Source organism: Anolis carolinensis, unplaced genomic scaffold (assembly GCF_035594765.1).
Source record: "Anolis carolinensis isolate JA03-04 unplaced genomic scaffold, rAnoCar3.1.pri scaffold_13, whole genome shotgun sequence".
NCBI lineage: Eukaryota > Metazoa > Chordata > Lepidosauria > Squamata > Dactyloidae > Anolis > Anolis carolinensis.
In genome coordinates this window covers 1,297,170-1,313,739 of record NW_026943824.1, presented here as the reverse complement: position 1 = coordinate 1,313,739, position 16,570 = coordinate 1,297,170, and the positions used below count along the sequence as shown (strand labels likewise).

The 16,570-nt window shown below is 43.0% G+C and overlaps 2 protein-coding genes across 2 annotated transcripts in view; one reads left to right on the top strand and one right to left on the bottom strand.

Moving 5' to 3' along the window:
* The window catches only part of rnf216 (ring finger protein 216), a 66,990-nt gene extending 55,613 nt beyond the window's left edge, over window positions 1-11,377 (bottom strand). Inside the window, exons 1-10 of the mRNA XM_003228807.3 lie at window positions 11,270-11,377; window positions 8,251-8,388; window positions 6,995-7,131; window positions 5,525-6,343; window positions 4,256-4,332; window positions 3,693-3,795; window positions 2,657-2,821; window positions 2,220-2,334; window positions 1,703-1,842; window positions 1,517-1,567 (exon numbers count right to left, since the gene is read on the bottom strand). Of these exons, the coding sequence (XP_003228855.1) occupies window positions 1,517-1,567; window positions 1,703-1,842; window positions 2,220-2,334; window positions 2,657-2,821; window positions 3,693-3,795; window positions 4,256-4,332; window positions 5,525-6,343; window positions 6,995-7,131; window positions 8,251-8,317 (1,674 nt within the window). The 5' untranslated portion in view covers window positions 8,318-8,388; window positions 11,270-11,377. The remainder of the gene's footprint in view (window positions 1-1,516; window positions 1,568-1,702; window positions 1,843-2,219; window positions 2,335-2,656; window positions 2,822-3,692; window positions 3,796-4,255; window positions 4,333-5,524; window positions 6,344-6,994; window positions 7,132-8,250; window positions 8,389-11,269) is intronic.
* A 2,411-nt stretch (window positions 11,378-13,788) lies between these two features.
* LOC100556613 (urotensin-2 receptor-like) lies at window positions 13,789-15,651 on the top strand. The gene has a single exon (XM_003228797.4). The coding sequence runs from the start codon at window positions 14,554-14,556 to the stop codon at window positions 15,616-15,618; it is 1,065 nt and encodes a 354-aa protein (XP_003228845.1). The 5' UTR covers window positions 13,789-14,553; the 3' UTR covers window positions 15,619-15,651.
* The last annotated feature ends 919 nt before the right edge of the window (window positions 15,652-16,570 follow it).

The window sequence follows — 16,570 nt, the reverse complement described above, 5'->3', positions numbered from 1 at the left end:
CATTACTTTATTGAGCCATTTCTCCATACTGGGTATTTCTTCTGATTTCCATAGTTGTGCCAGCACTATTCTCGCTGCCATGGTGAGATAGAATATTAGTCTGTCTGTATTTTTATCTATCTGTGTATCGATAATCCCTAATAAAAAGCATTCTGGCTTAAATTCAATTTTTTGTATGATTTTTTATTACCTTTTTATGTATTTCTTGTCAAAAAATTTTTGATCTTCTTGCATTCCAACTACATGTGGAGAAAGGTGCTGGTGTGCTTTCCACATTTCCAGCATGTTCCCTGGGTTTTCCCTCTATTAATTTTTGCAAGCTTATTTGGTGTCAAGTACCACATAGGGAACATTTTATACCAATTCTCTTTCATTTCCGTAGCGTAGGCCCGTCTTAGCTTTTTTACCCATATCTCCTCCCATTGGCGTAAATATATTGTGTGACACTAAAACATGCCAATTTTCCAAAACCACAGGTGGGATTATGGCCACTTCCACGTTCTGTCCTCAGTTTGGGGCATTTTTAGCCTCCACGAAACCAAGACAGGCGGAGTACACAACCTCATGGGCCATCCAGTCCAACCTCATTCTGCCAAGAAGCAGGAAATCACATTCAAAGCACGCTATTGCCTATCAAACCCGACAAGTTCATTCACGACACAAAGATTAATGAGGCAACCCACCCTCTCCTCCTCCTCCTCTCAAATTAGGAAAATGTTGTTTTCTCTCAGAGTCTGAAATGGAAGTCTCTGCTTATGAAACTGAACTTGCAGATTAAGGTAGAACTGGACCCAAAGTATTTTCTTTTGGGGATGCTCAATATCGAAAAAGATAAAAATAAAGAAATTCTGTTTAATTATCTCACAACGGTGGCAAGAATGACATATGCCAAACATTGGAAAAATAAAGAAATACCTGAGCTAAGCTGCTGGTTAAACAAGGTGTTGGAAATTATGAATATGGACAAATTGACGTATCTACTAAAAAATAATAATGGCATACCAAAAAGGCAAACAAATTGGGACTTGATAAAGAACTTTCTAAGAGAAAAGCAAATGATGATGTTAATTTAAATGAATATATAGTGGAAATAGATCAAATGTAAGAAGATGTAAAGAATCTGTGTAAGAGATGGAAGTCAATTTTATTATTTGTTTGATTTGTAGTTTTGATTTGTTTTATGTGTGTATGTAGGTATATATATATATATACACACAAATGTATGTGTGTATATGTCTATATACATATATATATATATATACACATTGGGGTTTTTTTTTGTTTGTTTGTTTGGCTGATTGGTTAAGTTTAAGGTTGTTTTTTTTTTTTTTTTCTTTGTTTGTCCCCTCCTTCTAACTTTCGTACTCTTTTGTCCCTCTTTCTTCTCTTTATTTCCATCCACTTCCCCCACCCTTTCCCCCTTTTCGTTCTCACATTTTTGTTGTAAATGTTATTTGAAACTTTAATAAAAATTTACTTTAAAAAAAAAAAGAAAAAAAAAAGAAACTGAACTTACTTTTTGATACTGTTCTTCATTCATCTGCAGAGCGAGGAGAAAATCTGCATGCTGAAAAGAGAGGAGCAACAATGTGCACTACGGCAACGTATGGATGGATATTAACACCTAAGGGGAAACACAACTCACCCAGCCTCAGTTGCCACAAAATCTTCAAAACCCAGGAATTAAGGCCTTCCTACTTACCTCTGCCATTTCTTTTATTTTCTGCTCATAAAACTCCCGTTCCATCTGCACGGCCGGGAGGAGAGCGAGGGCGTCGTAGCTCCTGAAGTGCCGCCTCTTGTTCTCCAAGAAGAACATGCGCTTCTCGATTTTCATATCGCCTGAAACATTATGGCAAAGAATGGCTGGCAGGTTAATACAAAAAATTCCTTTAATGAAAAAGGAAAGAGGGAGCGGGAAAGCACACGCTGCATACAGAACGGCAACCTTTGCAAAGCAACCTCTTTTGAGACTCCAACTCTGATCCAGACAAGAAACAGTCAAGGCCAGCTAACACCTCCCAACAAAGGATTCCCCCAGGCGGGAAGCAGCCAGGCTTTCAAACTGCAAGGATATTCCATGCTAATCAAGGTGGCTAATAGCAACATTCACACCTGCCTCAAAGAGACAAGAGTTCTTTCTTGGACACCATTCCACAGATATATAAACCCCACTTGACTATCTGACTAAAAAGACTATCCACATAGTGACTTCTCACCTTGCTCAAATTTGAAGTCTATGAAGGAATACTGGTTCATTTCTTTCCTCCGCTTCCGCTTGCCACTGGTTTCAGGTGACAGCTCCTGCCATTTTTTGATGGCATCAGAAAAGGCCTGGAGACAAAGTAAAAATAAAAAAAAAGTTCAAGCAAAAATGCTTTGGATAATCCAGAACCTTAAATAAGCAAGTCTTGGATAAGTGAGACTCTACTGTACTACTACAACAAAGGCTGATGATGATGATGATGATGATTACAACACAGGCTGAGTGGCCATCTGTTGGGGGTGCTTTGATTGTGCTTTTCCTGCCCAGCAGAAGGGGGTTGGACTGGATTGGCCTTTGGGGTCTTTTTGAACCCAATGATTCTAGGATTCACCTAGAGAGTACATCTTTTTCCCAACACCAAAGAAAACCTAGTTGGATCCAGGGAGGTACCTTTCTTGTGATTGCATAGTGTCCCTTGAGTTCGTGCAGAGCCCACTTGATATCCTGACTGCTCAGCATTTTGAAGTCCGCCATGAGAAGGTCCGCCGCTTGGATGAAGCAACGCTGATCGAGCAGATCAAGCTTGGAGAAATCAAAGTAGTCCACTTTTGGCACCTAAAAGGGATGGACAGGAGGGGCGAGAGAGAAGGAAGTCAGCATTATCACAGGATGTCCACACTCCACACCACTGGAGAAATTATACTGTTTAATAATAGTAGTAATAATAATAATAATAATAATAATAATAATAATAATAATAACAACTTAATTTTTATACCCCGCCTTTATCTCCCCAAAGGGGACTCAGGGCGGCTTACATGGGGCCAAGCCCGAATAAAAACAATAGCAATATAAAACACAACAATAGACAAGAGACATGCACAATTATAAAAATGTAAACATTGCCTAATAAAAACAAATGACAAAAACGAATAAAAACATGGATTAAAACGGAGAGGTTGTAAAAGTAGACTGGATAAGGTGCACCATATAAATATTGTAAACACAAGGTGACTAATAAAGTGCTGCAAATTCTTGGAAGTGCAAATTGGGATGGGAGTAGACCCTGTGTCTATATCAAGTTGACAAAAGTAAAAAGTGCCGGTATTGCACCACCTGACATCTGTCACGAAGGAGCAGCATGTAATGAATGGACCTCTGTTCAGATATCAGCCAGCAAACCAACACCTTAAATCAAGAAACAGCTTTCTAAGATCTACAGAGATACTTCTCAGGAACACCTCAGCAAGCAAGAGTCCAAACGTGGCAGGCTAAAACCCAGAATCTCAACCCATGGCTCACAGAGACACCAGAGGCACTCCAAGTGACCAGCTTCTGGTCAAAGGACATTTAGTCTAATGCCAAGTTTTTAACTTTGTTTGTGGTATCTTTTATATATTATAACTGCATTCTCCATTCGCTTCTGGCACAAATAAATAAATAATGGACTTGAAGGAGGGTGCATAAATTAACGTTTCTGACTCGCCTTTGTCTCGTCTTGGCTGGAGAGCAGGCTGCTATTTGGATTCAACATCACTCTACCTTCCTTCTTTGGATAATCTGGGTTTTCCAACAGAAAATTACAAAGTCTGCAAAAGGAAAGAGAGAAGGTTATTTGGAAAGAGCCTTGGCAGGAAGATATGGAAAGAGAATTATGAGAAACAGGTGGAACAGGAGGCAAGGAGGAGTCAGACAACAACTCCATTACAAATCCATGCAACCATCTCCCTGGACTTCAGAGCCGAAGAGAAACACCATGACATTCTTAATCTTTGAGCGCTCCCTTGTCTTGTTTATTCTTATTGGTCCCTCTCACTACATTTTGTTCACTCCCATAATTAATCATTGCATTTGACTGATTAAATCCATTCGGCGAGAAATGCACTGAACTTCATCCTTGCCTCTGCATGACATTAATGACATTCATTTGATTACACCAATTTAAAAAAAAATGGCTTAAATGCAGCAATCCCTCTTCCATCCCTAATGGCAATGGCATATACAAACACACTGTGTTACAGCCTGCCTTTTCTTGAAATCCATACTTACATGTTTAAGTCACAGCAGTTTTTGTTCTGTATGAGCTCCTCAATGTACTCTTTCGTTGCATCCGGAAACCTCGCTTCCTAGGAAGGAAGACAAATGCCATGCTGACTGACAAGCTAACACCTCCAAACAAAGGATTCCCCAGGCAGGAAGAAGCCAGGCCTTGAAGCTGCAAATAACAAGTTTGCCCATGCCTGATCTATAAGCTCAGAGGGTATGAAGTTGTAGCTGTTACATTTATATCCACATATAGTAATTAACAGTTAGTAATTAACAAGTAAACCCACCACACTGCCACCCATTTAAGCCCATTGGGAACAATCCCAGCAAAGCAACCCACTTATGTGTATTTATGTTTACCATTGTATTATTTTAAATTGTTGTATGGTTCTGTTTATTATGTATATTGTATTGTTTTTATCATGTTGGAAACCGCCCTGAGTCCCCTGAGGAAATAAGGGCAGTATATAAAGATATTATTATTATTATTATTATTATTATTATTATTATTGTATGACACAACAAGCAAGATAGATATGCTGGATTTCGTATCACAAAATCACAAGTTGAACACTTCCCAAGTGTCTAGGACTGTGTGATGTATTTTCGGATGATACATGCAGATCCCAGTAGGGTGGCCTTCTGCAGCTGGCATTATTATTATTATTATTATTATTATTATTATTATTATTATTATTATTATTATTATTGTATGACACAGCAAACAAGATAGATATGCTGGATTTCGTATCACAAAATCACAAGTCGAACACTTCCTAGCGTTTAGGACTGTGTGATGTATTTTCGGATGATGCGCGCAGATCCCAGTCGGGTGGCCTTTTGCAGTTGAAAGATTGTAATTTTGTCAATGTCTATTGTTTCCAAATGCCGGCTGAGATCTTTTGCCACGGCACCCAGTGTGCCCATCACCACCGGGACCACCTGTACTGGTTTCTGCCAGAGTCTTCGCAGTTCAATCTTGAGGTCCTGATAGCATCTCAAGATTATTATTATTAAGATTATTATTATTATTACCATTTCTCAAGATTGTTATTATTATTTTATTATGTCACAGCAAACAAGATAGATATGCAGGATTTCGTATCACTTCCCAAGTGTCTAGGACTGTGTGATGTATTTTCGGATGATGCGTGCAGATCCCAGTCGGGTGGCCTTTTGCAGTTGACAGATCGTAATTTTTATTATTATTATTATTATTATTATTATTATTATTATTATTATTATTATTATTATTAAGATTATTATTATTACCGTTTCTCTGACAAGAAGAGCCTTGAGGTCTTTGTCCAGCTGAACGGCAGCGCTTTGCTTTGGGATTTCGCTGGTGCCGGAATCCAGCGACCCCTGGACGGGAAAAGCCGGGCCCGCCTGTTCGTTTATTGCTGCCGGCTGCCCTTCCTTTTCCTCGGGCGGGTGGGCCAGCTGAGGGGACGTGCGGCCCGGGATCCCGTCTTGCTGCGGTTCCGGCCTGGGGAAGGCAGGCCCGGGGATCTCCTCTTGGTAGACCCTCGGCAAGGGCCCTCCCAGCTCAAGTTCCAACGGCACGTGCCGAGGAGAAAGGAGGTTGACCACGGCATGTGCCTCCTTCTCGGCCGGCTGGAAGTAAGGATGGTCGAGTCTCGTGTTCTCCTGGATGCAACGAGCGGCACCCCCAAGGTTTGGGACGAGCCTCGGCTGCGGCTCTTGCTGGTCCGGCCCCTCCTGATCCGCGATCAAGACCACTTCTTCCACGTTAATGATCTCCTTTTTGTCGCCGGGCCTCGTTGCCTCCCGCGTCCGAGCCACGCTGGGACCGGGCTCTGCTACCCGTGGCCCCGCGGGCTCCGGAGGCTCCAGCAGCTCCAAGACCTCGTCCTGGCTTTCTTGCCTGCCCAACGTCACGCTGCTTGGCTTCACGCAGTTCCGGCGGGGTCCGTGCCGCCGGGGAGAAGGAGGGCTCCTCATCTTTTGCTTGTCGTGGGATCCTGCCGTCATGTCGCTTTTGGATCCACCTTCTCCCAACTTGTTTGCACTCTGCCAGGGAGCAGCCGGCCGGATCACGTTGGGGCGCAGAAGCTTCTTTGAAGCCGTCTTTTAAAAAAAACAAGACATAAAGAGCAATGAGATGAACACAGAACCTGAGATCATCCCAGTAATAGACAATCACATTTCCCATCTATCCTCACAGTTGGCCAAGCTTTTTTTTAAAAAAAAAAAAAGTTCCAGCTAAAATATCTGACAATAAAAAAATCACACAAAACGATAGATAAACAATACTTATAGGCACATAAACACAGACAACGGTTGCTTAACAAACATCCTGCCTCGTTCAACTCTGCAAACCTTTCTTAGGCAGATATTTGGAAATGATTTCAGAATAGGAAAAGAGACAGGATTTCTCTATGTTCACCTGGTGTATTATTATAGTCTACATTATAATGGCAGGGTAAGCCTCCAAGATAACTGAGGGAAGCTAAACTGCAAACACTTGTAATAGAATTTTCACATACACTTGAAACACATCACATCCAATCTTCCATTGCTATGTTAACGCATCAGAGAAAAATATCTAGTTTGGGTTTAAAATCAGAAACATGTAAAGTTTCCTGGGTGAATAAGAAAAAACACAGACCATTCAAACTATGCATCAGATTATTGTTGTCCACTGGAAACATATATATATATATGTGTGTGTGTGTGTGTGTTTCCAGTGCATATTAATGTGATTGGGACCGGATTTACCTCCATCAAGATGACGACGTCATCATCCTCCTCGTCCTCCCACTGTCGGTGAACAGGAACGTCCAGCATCACAGGCAAGTCTTCATCCGAAGAGTCCGAAATGGTGATAAGCCCCTCGTCTCTGTGGTTTATCCTATCTGAAGGAAGGAGGGGACACTTATCTACCGGCTGAAGGTTTGCAGCAGCTCATAAATATTTATTTACTCCCCGTGACTCCACGTTGAAATATGCTTCCAAAGTTTGCACTGCAATAAGGCGGGAAAGAAATGCAAGGGCACCATGTGCCATCCAACATTCATCAGATCCAAAGCACACATAAATCCTGAGTGCTGAAAAAGTGGTACTGCCCCAAATTGCAGCAAGACCATTGCAGAAACAGTACATTTTCTCTCCAAAAGAGCTAGTCTGATCTAGCGTGCATCTACACTGTAGGATTAATGCAGTTTGACTCCACTTTAACTGCCATCGCTCAATGCTATGGAATCCCATAGGGCCGGGCTGTGGTAGTAACCAGCTGCAATAAATCACTACTGACCGAGAGGTCATGAGTTCGAAGCCCGGGTCAGGTTAAGCCCCCGACCATTAAATAGCCCGGCTTGCTGTTGACCTATGCAGCCCCGAAAGACAGTTGCATCTGTCAATTAGGGAAATTTAGGTACGCTTTATGCGGGAGGCTAATTTAACTAATTTACAACATCATAAAACTGCCAGCAAAACACGAGGAATGGAATGAGGAAGTACAGCCACTACTGGACAGTGAAGCAACAGCTCCCCCTGTGGCCGGAATCGTGAAGCTGGAAAAAAATGTTAAATGCCTCTGTGTCTGTCTATATATGTTGTTTGTCTGTTGGCATTGAATGTTTGCTATATATCTGTTCATTGTAATCCGCCCCTTCGGGGTGAGAAGGGCGGAATATAAATACTGTAAATAAATAAATAAATCCCGGGTATTTTGCTTGGCGAGGCACCAGCACTCTTTGGCAAAGGAGGCTAAAGACCTCATAAAACTACAGCTTCCACGATTCAATAGCAGTTAAAACAGCATCTGTTTGACAGTGCAGACGCACCCTTAGATGCAGTGGATAAGGAAACTATAATGCTCCATGTGTTTTCAACAGTGACTCCTACCTCTGTAATTACAGAGACGAAAATGTTGGAAGCCGAGGGGATGTTGGGTTGCAACCACTGTGTAAAATATAAGCAATGTTTTTACAATCCACATGCAACCCACTTGAAAGGAAAAGAACACAATTTACCTTTCCCTCGGTGGCTCCGGAAACTATTCAGGTCAATGACTTCTTCTTTTCCACCTCCTTCTTCCATGTTAAAAAAAAAACAACCCTATGCACTCAAGAGCCAACACCAGACCATGGCACTCACTCTTTCAAGAGCTCCTGGAAAGAACAAGAGATTGGCATGGTCACATATCAAGGTAATTTTCAGGACTGCAGACCTCATGAAGTGCCTTGAAAAACTGGTCTGCGGGCATATCATTTCTTGCCTTCCACATGCACTGGATAAACATCACTTTGCATATAGAGTCAACATATCAACAGAGGAGGCCTTGGTTATCATGCTCCACATTGCTCTGACCCTCCTGAAGCAATGGGGGGACTATATGAAGATGCTTTTTGCAGACGTTAGTTCCACATTTATCACAATCCTCCCACACAGACTGGCATCTAAACTAGAGGACCTTGGATTGTCATATTCAGTCTGTCCCTGGATTATGGACTTCTTGTCTGGACGTTCCCAGAGGATTAGATTAGGTTGTTTATACCTCGGCAGGTCTCTCTCTCAAGACTGGGATGCCACATAGCTGTGTGTTAAATCCTCTGCTTTACACTTTGTACACATATGACTGCATTCCCATCCACCATCACAACATTATTACCAAATTGATAGATCTTTTTAAAAACTTTTTCATGGTCCCTCAGACCGTTGGAGGCTGGACTGTAATTTTTAAAAAAAACTATGAACAAATTCCTATGCACATTGCACATATCTTATTTTGAAGTAAAAAAGCAAAATGGGAACGAATACAGCCTTAATGTTACTAATAATCATCATCATCGTCGTCGTCATCATCATAAAAATAATAAAGGGGGTTGGAAGAGACCCCTTGGGCCATTTAGTTCAACCCCCTTTTGCCTTTGTGCACCAAAAGCACAAACAAAGCACCCTGACAGATGGCCACCCAGCCTGAATGTTGTTAATAATAATAATAATGATAATAGAGTCTCACTTATCCAACATAAACCGGCCGGCAGAACGTTGGATAAGCGAATATCTTGGATAATAAGGAGGCATTTGTTTTTACTGGCTAATGTTTAAATTTTTATAATTGTGCATGTTTTTTGTCTATTGTTGTGTTTTATATTGCTATTGTTTTTATTCGGGCTTGGCCCCATGTAAGCCGCCCTGAGTCCCCTTTAGGGAGATAGAGGCGGGGTATAAAAATAAAGTTATTATTATTATATTATTATTATTAAGGAAAAGCCTATTAAACATCAAATTAGGTTATGATATTACAAATGAAGAACCAAAACATCACGTTATAGAACAAATATGATAGAAAAAGTAGTTCAATACACAGTAATGCTATGTAGTAATTACTGTATTTACAAATTTAGCACCAAAATATCACGCTGTATTGAAAACATTGACTACAAAAATACGTTGGATAATCCAGAACGTTGGATAAGTGAGAGTCTACTGTAATAATAATAATACATCACACAGTCCTAAACGCTTAGGAAGTGTTCGACTTGTGATTTTGTGATGCATTGGAGACAACATTGGCAACTCTCTCCTTTCCTAAGCAGCAGCGTGACCCAATAGCTTACCATAATTCAGAGAAGGCCCACATGGCTGAAAAGGAATGTGCTGAGTTACTGGAGCAAATCCCAAAGATGAAAGCCAGGGCTTTGTCAACCAAGCCAAAGCTTCTGTCCAATCCCAGCCATAGCAGGAATTGCCTTAGTAGCGAGACAGAGCACCAAGAAATACAAAAGATCTGACTAAGCCAATTAAGCATCCTTCTTGGGAAATGAAACTGAAAGTTTACAGACCTGCCGGGCAAGAAACTTGTACAGGACAAGGCTTGCCAGACTCCTGGCCCCACAAGGTAATAATAATAATAAGTTTATTTTTATACCCTGCCTCTAGGCTGTATGGACATGCTCCAGAAGCATTCTCTCCTGACGTTTCGCCTACATCTATGGGAATGAGCTCCGGTGGTGAAGTGCGTTAAAGCTCTGAGCTGCTGAACTTGCAGACCGAAAGGTCGCAGGTTCAAATCCCGGGAGCGGAATGAGCACCTGCTATTAGCTCCAGCTCCTGCCAACCTAGCAGTTTGAAAACATGCAAATGTGAGTAGATCAATAGGTACCGCTCCGGCGGGAAGATAATGGCGCTCCATGCAGTCATGCCAGTGGCCACATGACCTTGGAGGTGTCTACGGACAACGCCGGCTCTTTGGCTTAGAAATGGAGATGAGCACCAACCCCGGAGTTGGACACGACTGGACATAACATCAGGGGAAAACCTTTACCTATCTATATATATAAAAGGGTAATGAAATTTCGGTCTAGGACAAAACAACAAAACTAGACATCCCAGAAACACTAAACTCGCCAGCACAACCCCTCATCCATGTCTCTACATTCATACAACAAAAAGCTCCAGCTACTCCAGAAAATGGCCAGGCTTTGAGACTGCAAGGCTATTCACTGCTATTCCACCTGGCCAACAAAGGATTCCCATAAGCCACAGCGACGCGTGGCCGGGCAAAGCTAGCAATATTGATAATATTATAATGTAATACAATATTATAGTAATAATATAATACGAATTATATATTATATATTAAATGTAATATTACTAATAATATTACCAAATAATGATACAGTACAATATAGGAATGTAATGCTTATATTGTGGTATGCTAACAATATATTGTCTGTACATTTGATTTGTAAGCCGCCCTGGGTCCCTTTCGGGGTGAGAAGAACGGGATATAAATGTAGTAAATAAATAAATAGTCTCATCTTCCAGTCCGTTTGGGAACTTTGTCAAAAGGCGGCCTTGCTGAAGGCTTTGAACCAGAGCCTGGCTGTCTGACCCTCTGTCGGGGGGGCTTGTGTGGTGCTGTCCCTGAATGGCAGGCGGGGGCGGGGCTAGCTGCCCTCTGGGGGTCCCTTCCAAGGGCATGATTCCAAGGGAATAAGCGGGCTTTGGGGAGGAAAGGCCTCAGGCCTTGGGCCACTCACTCACCTCCGTCCTCTCTCCGCCGACAACCCGCCCCCTTCTGCTCTTCTTCTCCCTCTCCTTCTTCCGGCTTCCGGCCCACAGCCACTTCCGGTCTGAAGCCCTTCCCTCCACGTGACAGACACACACACACTCAGGATAAGCAGGCCCCGCCCCCTTCTCTCTTCCCAAAGGGATTGGCTGGGCAGCGCCACGTGACGCGACTGGCCAAGCACATGGGCTGCCGTGAGTTTTTCCGGGCTGTCTGGCCATGCTCCAGAAGCACTCTCTCCTGACATCTCGCCTGCATCTATGGGAATTGAGAGCAATTCCAGGCAGGAAGCAATCAGGGCCAGCTAATCACCTTCCAACAAAGGATTTCCTCAGGAATTTCCCTCAGGAAAGAAGTAGCCAGGCTTTAAATCTGCAAGGCTATTCAATGCTAATCAAGCTTGCCAAAGGTTGTTGCCATGGATCCCCTTGATTAGCATTGATCCACCTTCAAACCATATCCAAATGTCGAAGGCTGAATCACTGGGTTGCTGTGAGTTTTCCAGGCTGTCTGGACATGCTCCAGAAGCACTCTCTCCTGACATCTCGCCTGCATCTATGGGAATTGAGAGCAATTCCAGGCAGGAAGCAATCAGGGCCAGCTAATCACCTTCCAACAAAGGATTTCCTCAGGAATTTCCCTCAGGAAAGAAGTAGCCAGGCTTTAAATCTGCAAGGCTATTCAATGCTAATCAAGCTTGCCAAAGGTTGTTGCCATGGATCCCCTTGATTAGCATTGATCCACCTTCAAACCATATCCAAATGTCGAAGGCTGAATCACTGGGTTGCTGTGAGTTTTTCCAGGCTGTCTGGACATGCTCCAGAAGCACTCTCTCCTGGCATTTCGCCTGCATCTATGGCAAAGGTTGTTGCCATTGATCCCCTTGATTAGCTTTGATCCACCCTCAAACCATATTATTATTATTATTATTATTATTATTAGCGACATTTATATCTTGACCTTCTCACCCCGAAGGGGACTCTGGGCGGTTTACAAGTATATATACATTCAATACGACTATATTAATAATATTGCATGTAATATAAATATACAATCATAATAGTGAATTACAATTATTATTACATTGTATTACATCATAATATTATTATTAATATTACATGTATATACACTATATTATAATATTATTATATATTATTATATCATTAAATTGATACAGGAGACATGGTGGAAAGATGTCTTCCTGGCCCGCCTTCTTCATTCCATATCCAAATGTCGAAGGCTTTCATGGCTGGAATCACTGGGTTGCTGTGAGTTTTCCAGGCTGTATGGACATGCTCCAGAAGCATTCTCTCCTGACGTTTCACCTGCATCTATGGGAATTGAGAGGAATTCCAGACAGAAGCAATCTTGGCCAGCAAATCACCTTCCAACAAAGGATTCCCTCTGGAATTTCCCTCAGGAAAGGAGTAGCCAGGCTTTAAATCTGCAAGGCTATTCAGTGCTAATCAATCTGGCCAATTGCAACCTTCACACCTACCTCCAACAGGCAAGAGTTTTTTCTTTCTCCCACCCTGGACATTATTCAAGAGATAAGATATATAAACCCCATTTGCTGAGTTTCCAACAGATCTTGCAACCTCTGAGGATGCCAGCCATAGATGTGGGCAAAACGTCAGGAGAGAATTATTAATATTATTGACACAACGACATTGTATGACACAGCAAACAAGATAGATATGCTGGATTTCATATCACAAAATTGTTGTTGTTGTTGTTGTTGTATCTCGTCTCTATCTCCCCGAAGGGACTTGGGGTGGCTCATATGGGGACAAGCCCAGACAACAACAGATTAAAACGCAGATCAATAAAGTTTAAAATATAATAAATACACAAAAACATAAAACAACATCAACAACTAATTCAAACTTAAGCAATAATAATAACTGGACATACAGGGGCTAAAATGAATAGACTCTGAAATATATAAGGACAATCAAGAATGCTTCTGGAACATGGCCAGGCAACCCAAAAAACTCACAGCAATCCATTTATTATTATTATTATTATTATTATTATTATTATTATTATTATTATTATTTTATGACACAGCAAACAAGATAGACATGCTGGATTTCGTATCACAAAATCACAAGTCGAACACTTCCCAAGTGTCTAGGACTGTGTATTATTATTATCATCATCATCATCATCTTTTTTTAAAATACAGATTTTTTATTTTTTAAAACACAAATAATTCCCACCATTGTAAAAAGAAGGCAATCCTCGTGTTGGTGGTGGGAATTATTATCATCATCATCATATTGAAAAGTCTGTCATATTTTATATTTTAACTTTGCTAGTTGATATTGATATGACCCCTTTGTTTTACTCTCAGGTGACCCATGACAGTAAACGATTAAAATCTAAACTGAATTTATCTGAATACACACACACACACACACACACACACACACACACACATGCGTAATTCCTGCATCACATCCAATGAAATCAAAGTGGCCCACAATGGTTTGCAGTTGGCTACACCTTCTCATTTGGGAGGTGACTCCACCTGGCATTTCAGCAAATCCACCTCCTTCCTGCTTCTCATGGCAAATAAGATAAAAGAGGGGAAAAGACAGAACTATTTGCCTCCGAGTTCCAGCCCTTGTATGCAGCACAAACTGTGCTCTCATTAACAATCGTCGTTGGCTATTTGCATGTTTGCATCTCCCAGACAAGTGAATTGCTCATGTTCCAGCCAGCGGAGTATGCAATTATCCTTCTGACCAAAAAGGAGTATTTTTTGCCCCGTTTGCCGGCATTTACGGATCAATGTTCTGCATGGAAAGGTCTGGAGACGGTTGCCGTCACAGCGAGCAGCACCAAATGGACACATTTTCCACACCTGCAGAACAGAGTTCTCAAAGGTCAGCTTGATTTGTGTTTTTTTCTTTTCTGAAGAGCAAAGAACTGCTGTTGCAAGAAGCTTATTGTAAACCAACTCTTTTCTTTGCTTGCTGGGAATCGGATGGGAGCAAAGCCTACAAGCCTTCTCTTCTGCTTGTAGTCCCTTGGATGAGTTTATTTCCCACTGGGCAAAATAATGCTGAATGTCAGAAAATTGTGCGTAGGATCAGATCAATGCCGAGCCAACTTCAAGGCCATAAAACTGTGCCATTAAGTTTAATTGGAAAATAGACATGTTAAGATACTATTGATTGCTGAGAAGGGAGGTTAAGACAGACCAGAAGAAATATCAATGCATGTTTTGACTTGGGTGTGCTGACCCAACGTGATGGAACCAAGCCAACCTGACAATCGATCTGATCTTATGAATGGCAGTGCTACGCCTGAGGTTCTCCTCAACCCCAGCGAGGTCTTGGTCACCACACTCCTGGGAGGGATCCTGGCCACCATGTGCCTCGTTGGGATGGTTGGGAACATCTACACCTTGGTGGTGGTCAGCCTCTCCAGGAGACTCAACGGCTCCATGTATGTTTATATCGTCAACTTGGCCTTGGCTGATCTTCTGTACCTCTCCACCATCCCTTTCGTGATCTGCACTTATGTCATGAAAGACTGGTATTTCGGGGAGGTGGGCTGCAGGGTCCTCTTCGGCTTGGACTTGCTCACCATGCATGCCAGCATCTTCACCCTCACCGCCATGAGCATCGAGCGGTACCTGGCGGTTGTGAAGCCCTTGGAGACCCTCAGGAGGAAGAAGGTCTACAGAAGAGCCATTGCTGGTTCTGTGTGGGCCGCCTCTTTCTTCCTTACCTTGCCCACCATGATCCTCATTGACCTACGGGTGAGCCGCCAAGGAGGTGTGACCAAGCGCATGTGCCACCCCACGTGGCGCTTGGAGTCCTACAAAATCTACCTCACCCTTCTCTTCAGCACCAGCATCTTGGCCCCGGGTCTCATCATCTGCTGTCTGTATGTTCAGCTGGCCAGGACCTACTGGAGATCCCAAGCGGCCGTCTTTGGCCACAACGATGTGAAGCGATGTCCTAAGCGGAAGGTTCTGTACATGATCTTCTGCATTATCCTCACTTATTGGACCTGCTTTATCCCCTTCTGGCTTTGGCAGCTCCTCGGTGTCTACCATCATCACCAGTTGGCGAAACTCAAAAGCCCCGTGGTGATCTGCATCAACTTCTTGGTGACTTGCCTGGCTTACAGCAATAGTTGTATCAACCCTTTTCTCTATACACTGCTCTCCAAGAATTACAAGGAGTACCTAAGGAGCCAGCAGAAGAACAGCACACTCCTCTCCAAGGTGAAGGCCAAAAGGGACTCTTCAAGGAAATCCATGCTCTCTAGAAGCCAGGCATGTACAGAGGGCATGGTCGCTGTGTGAGCATAGAACTAGAAAGGGAACAAGTCACCAGCAAGCGAGGCCAGAGGTCACCCAGGAGCCTCCGGTGGCTTAGGGGATAAAAGCCTCGTGACTTGAAGGTTGGGTTGCTGACCTGAAAGCTGCCAGGTTCGAATCCCACCCGGGGAGAGCACGGATGAGCTCCCTCTTTCAGCTCCAGCTCCATGCGGGGACATGAGAGAAGCCTCCCACAAGGATGGTAAAACATCAAAACATCAGGGCGTCCCCTGGGCAACGTCCTTGCAGACGGCCAATTCTCTCACTCCAAAAGCAACTCCGGACCCAATGCCTTGCAGGTTCCAGGTAATGTTCACCTTTTTTGGCTAAACTGCCTTTCCAAAACTAGGATGCGCGTTAGATCCATGTAATATGGTAACCTTAGTGCTGAGCCAAAGCAAAGGGGGAAGATGCTTCAGCAGCTATTTGGGGGATATCATCAGTAATTTATTTGCCATGGCTCAATGCTATATAATCCTGGGATTTGTATTTCTTTGGCAGCCCCCGTGATCCCACTGCATTGGGTCAGGGCAGTTAAAGAAGTTCTGGGATGGACAAAGATTCCCAAGGCAAACAGTTCAAGCTGGCTGATGAAGCAGGAAAGTCCTGGCTCTTAGGGAAGTACCGAGAGGCACATGCACAGATCCAATCTCTAAGTTTTCCCATCTCACGTGCCCAAGAGGCCAGAGGCAAATCTTGCCAGAGAGCTCACATGTGCTGGGCAGAGGTTGGCACCATGCTGCTGGTCTCACACAACAAGTGCCTTTGCCACCACTGTGTAGAACTGGCAGCTTCAAGCCATTTACAAGAGATGCCTTGTTCTTCCCAAGGAAGGAGGAAGGAGAAGGCCCAGCAGGAAGGAGGAGAAATACAGCCCATATCAATGCATCTGCAGTTGTTCCCCATGTACTGTCAGGTTTACCTTCGGAAAGGCACG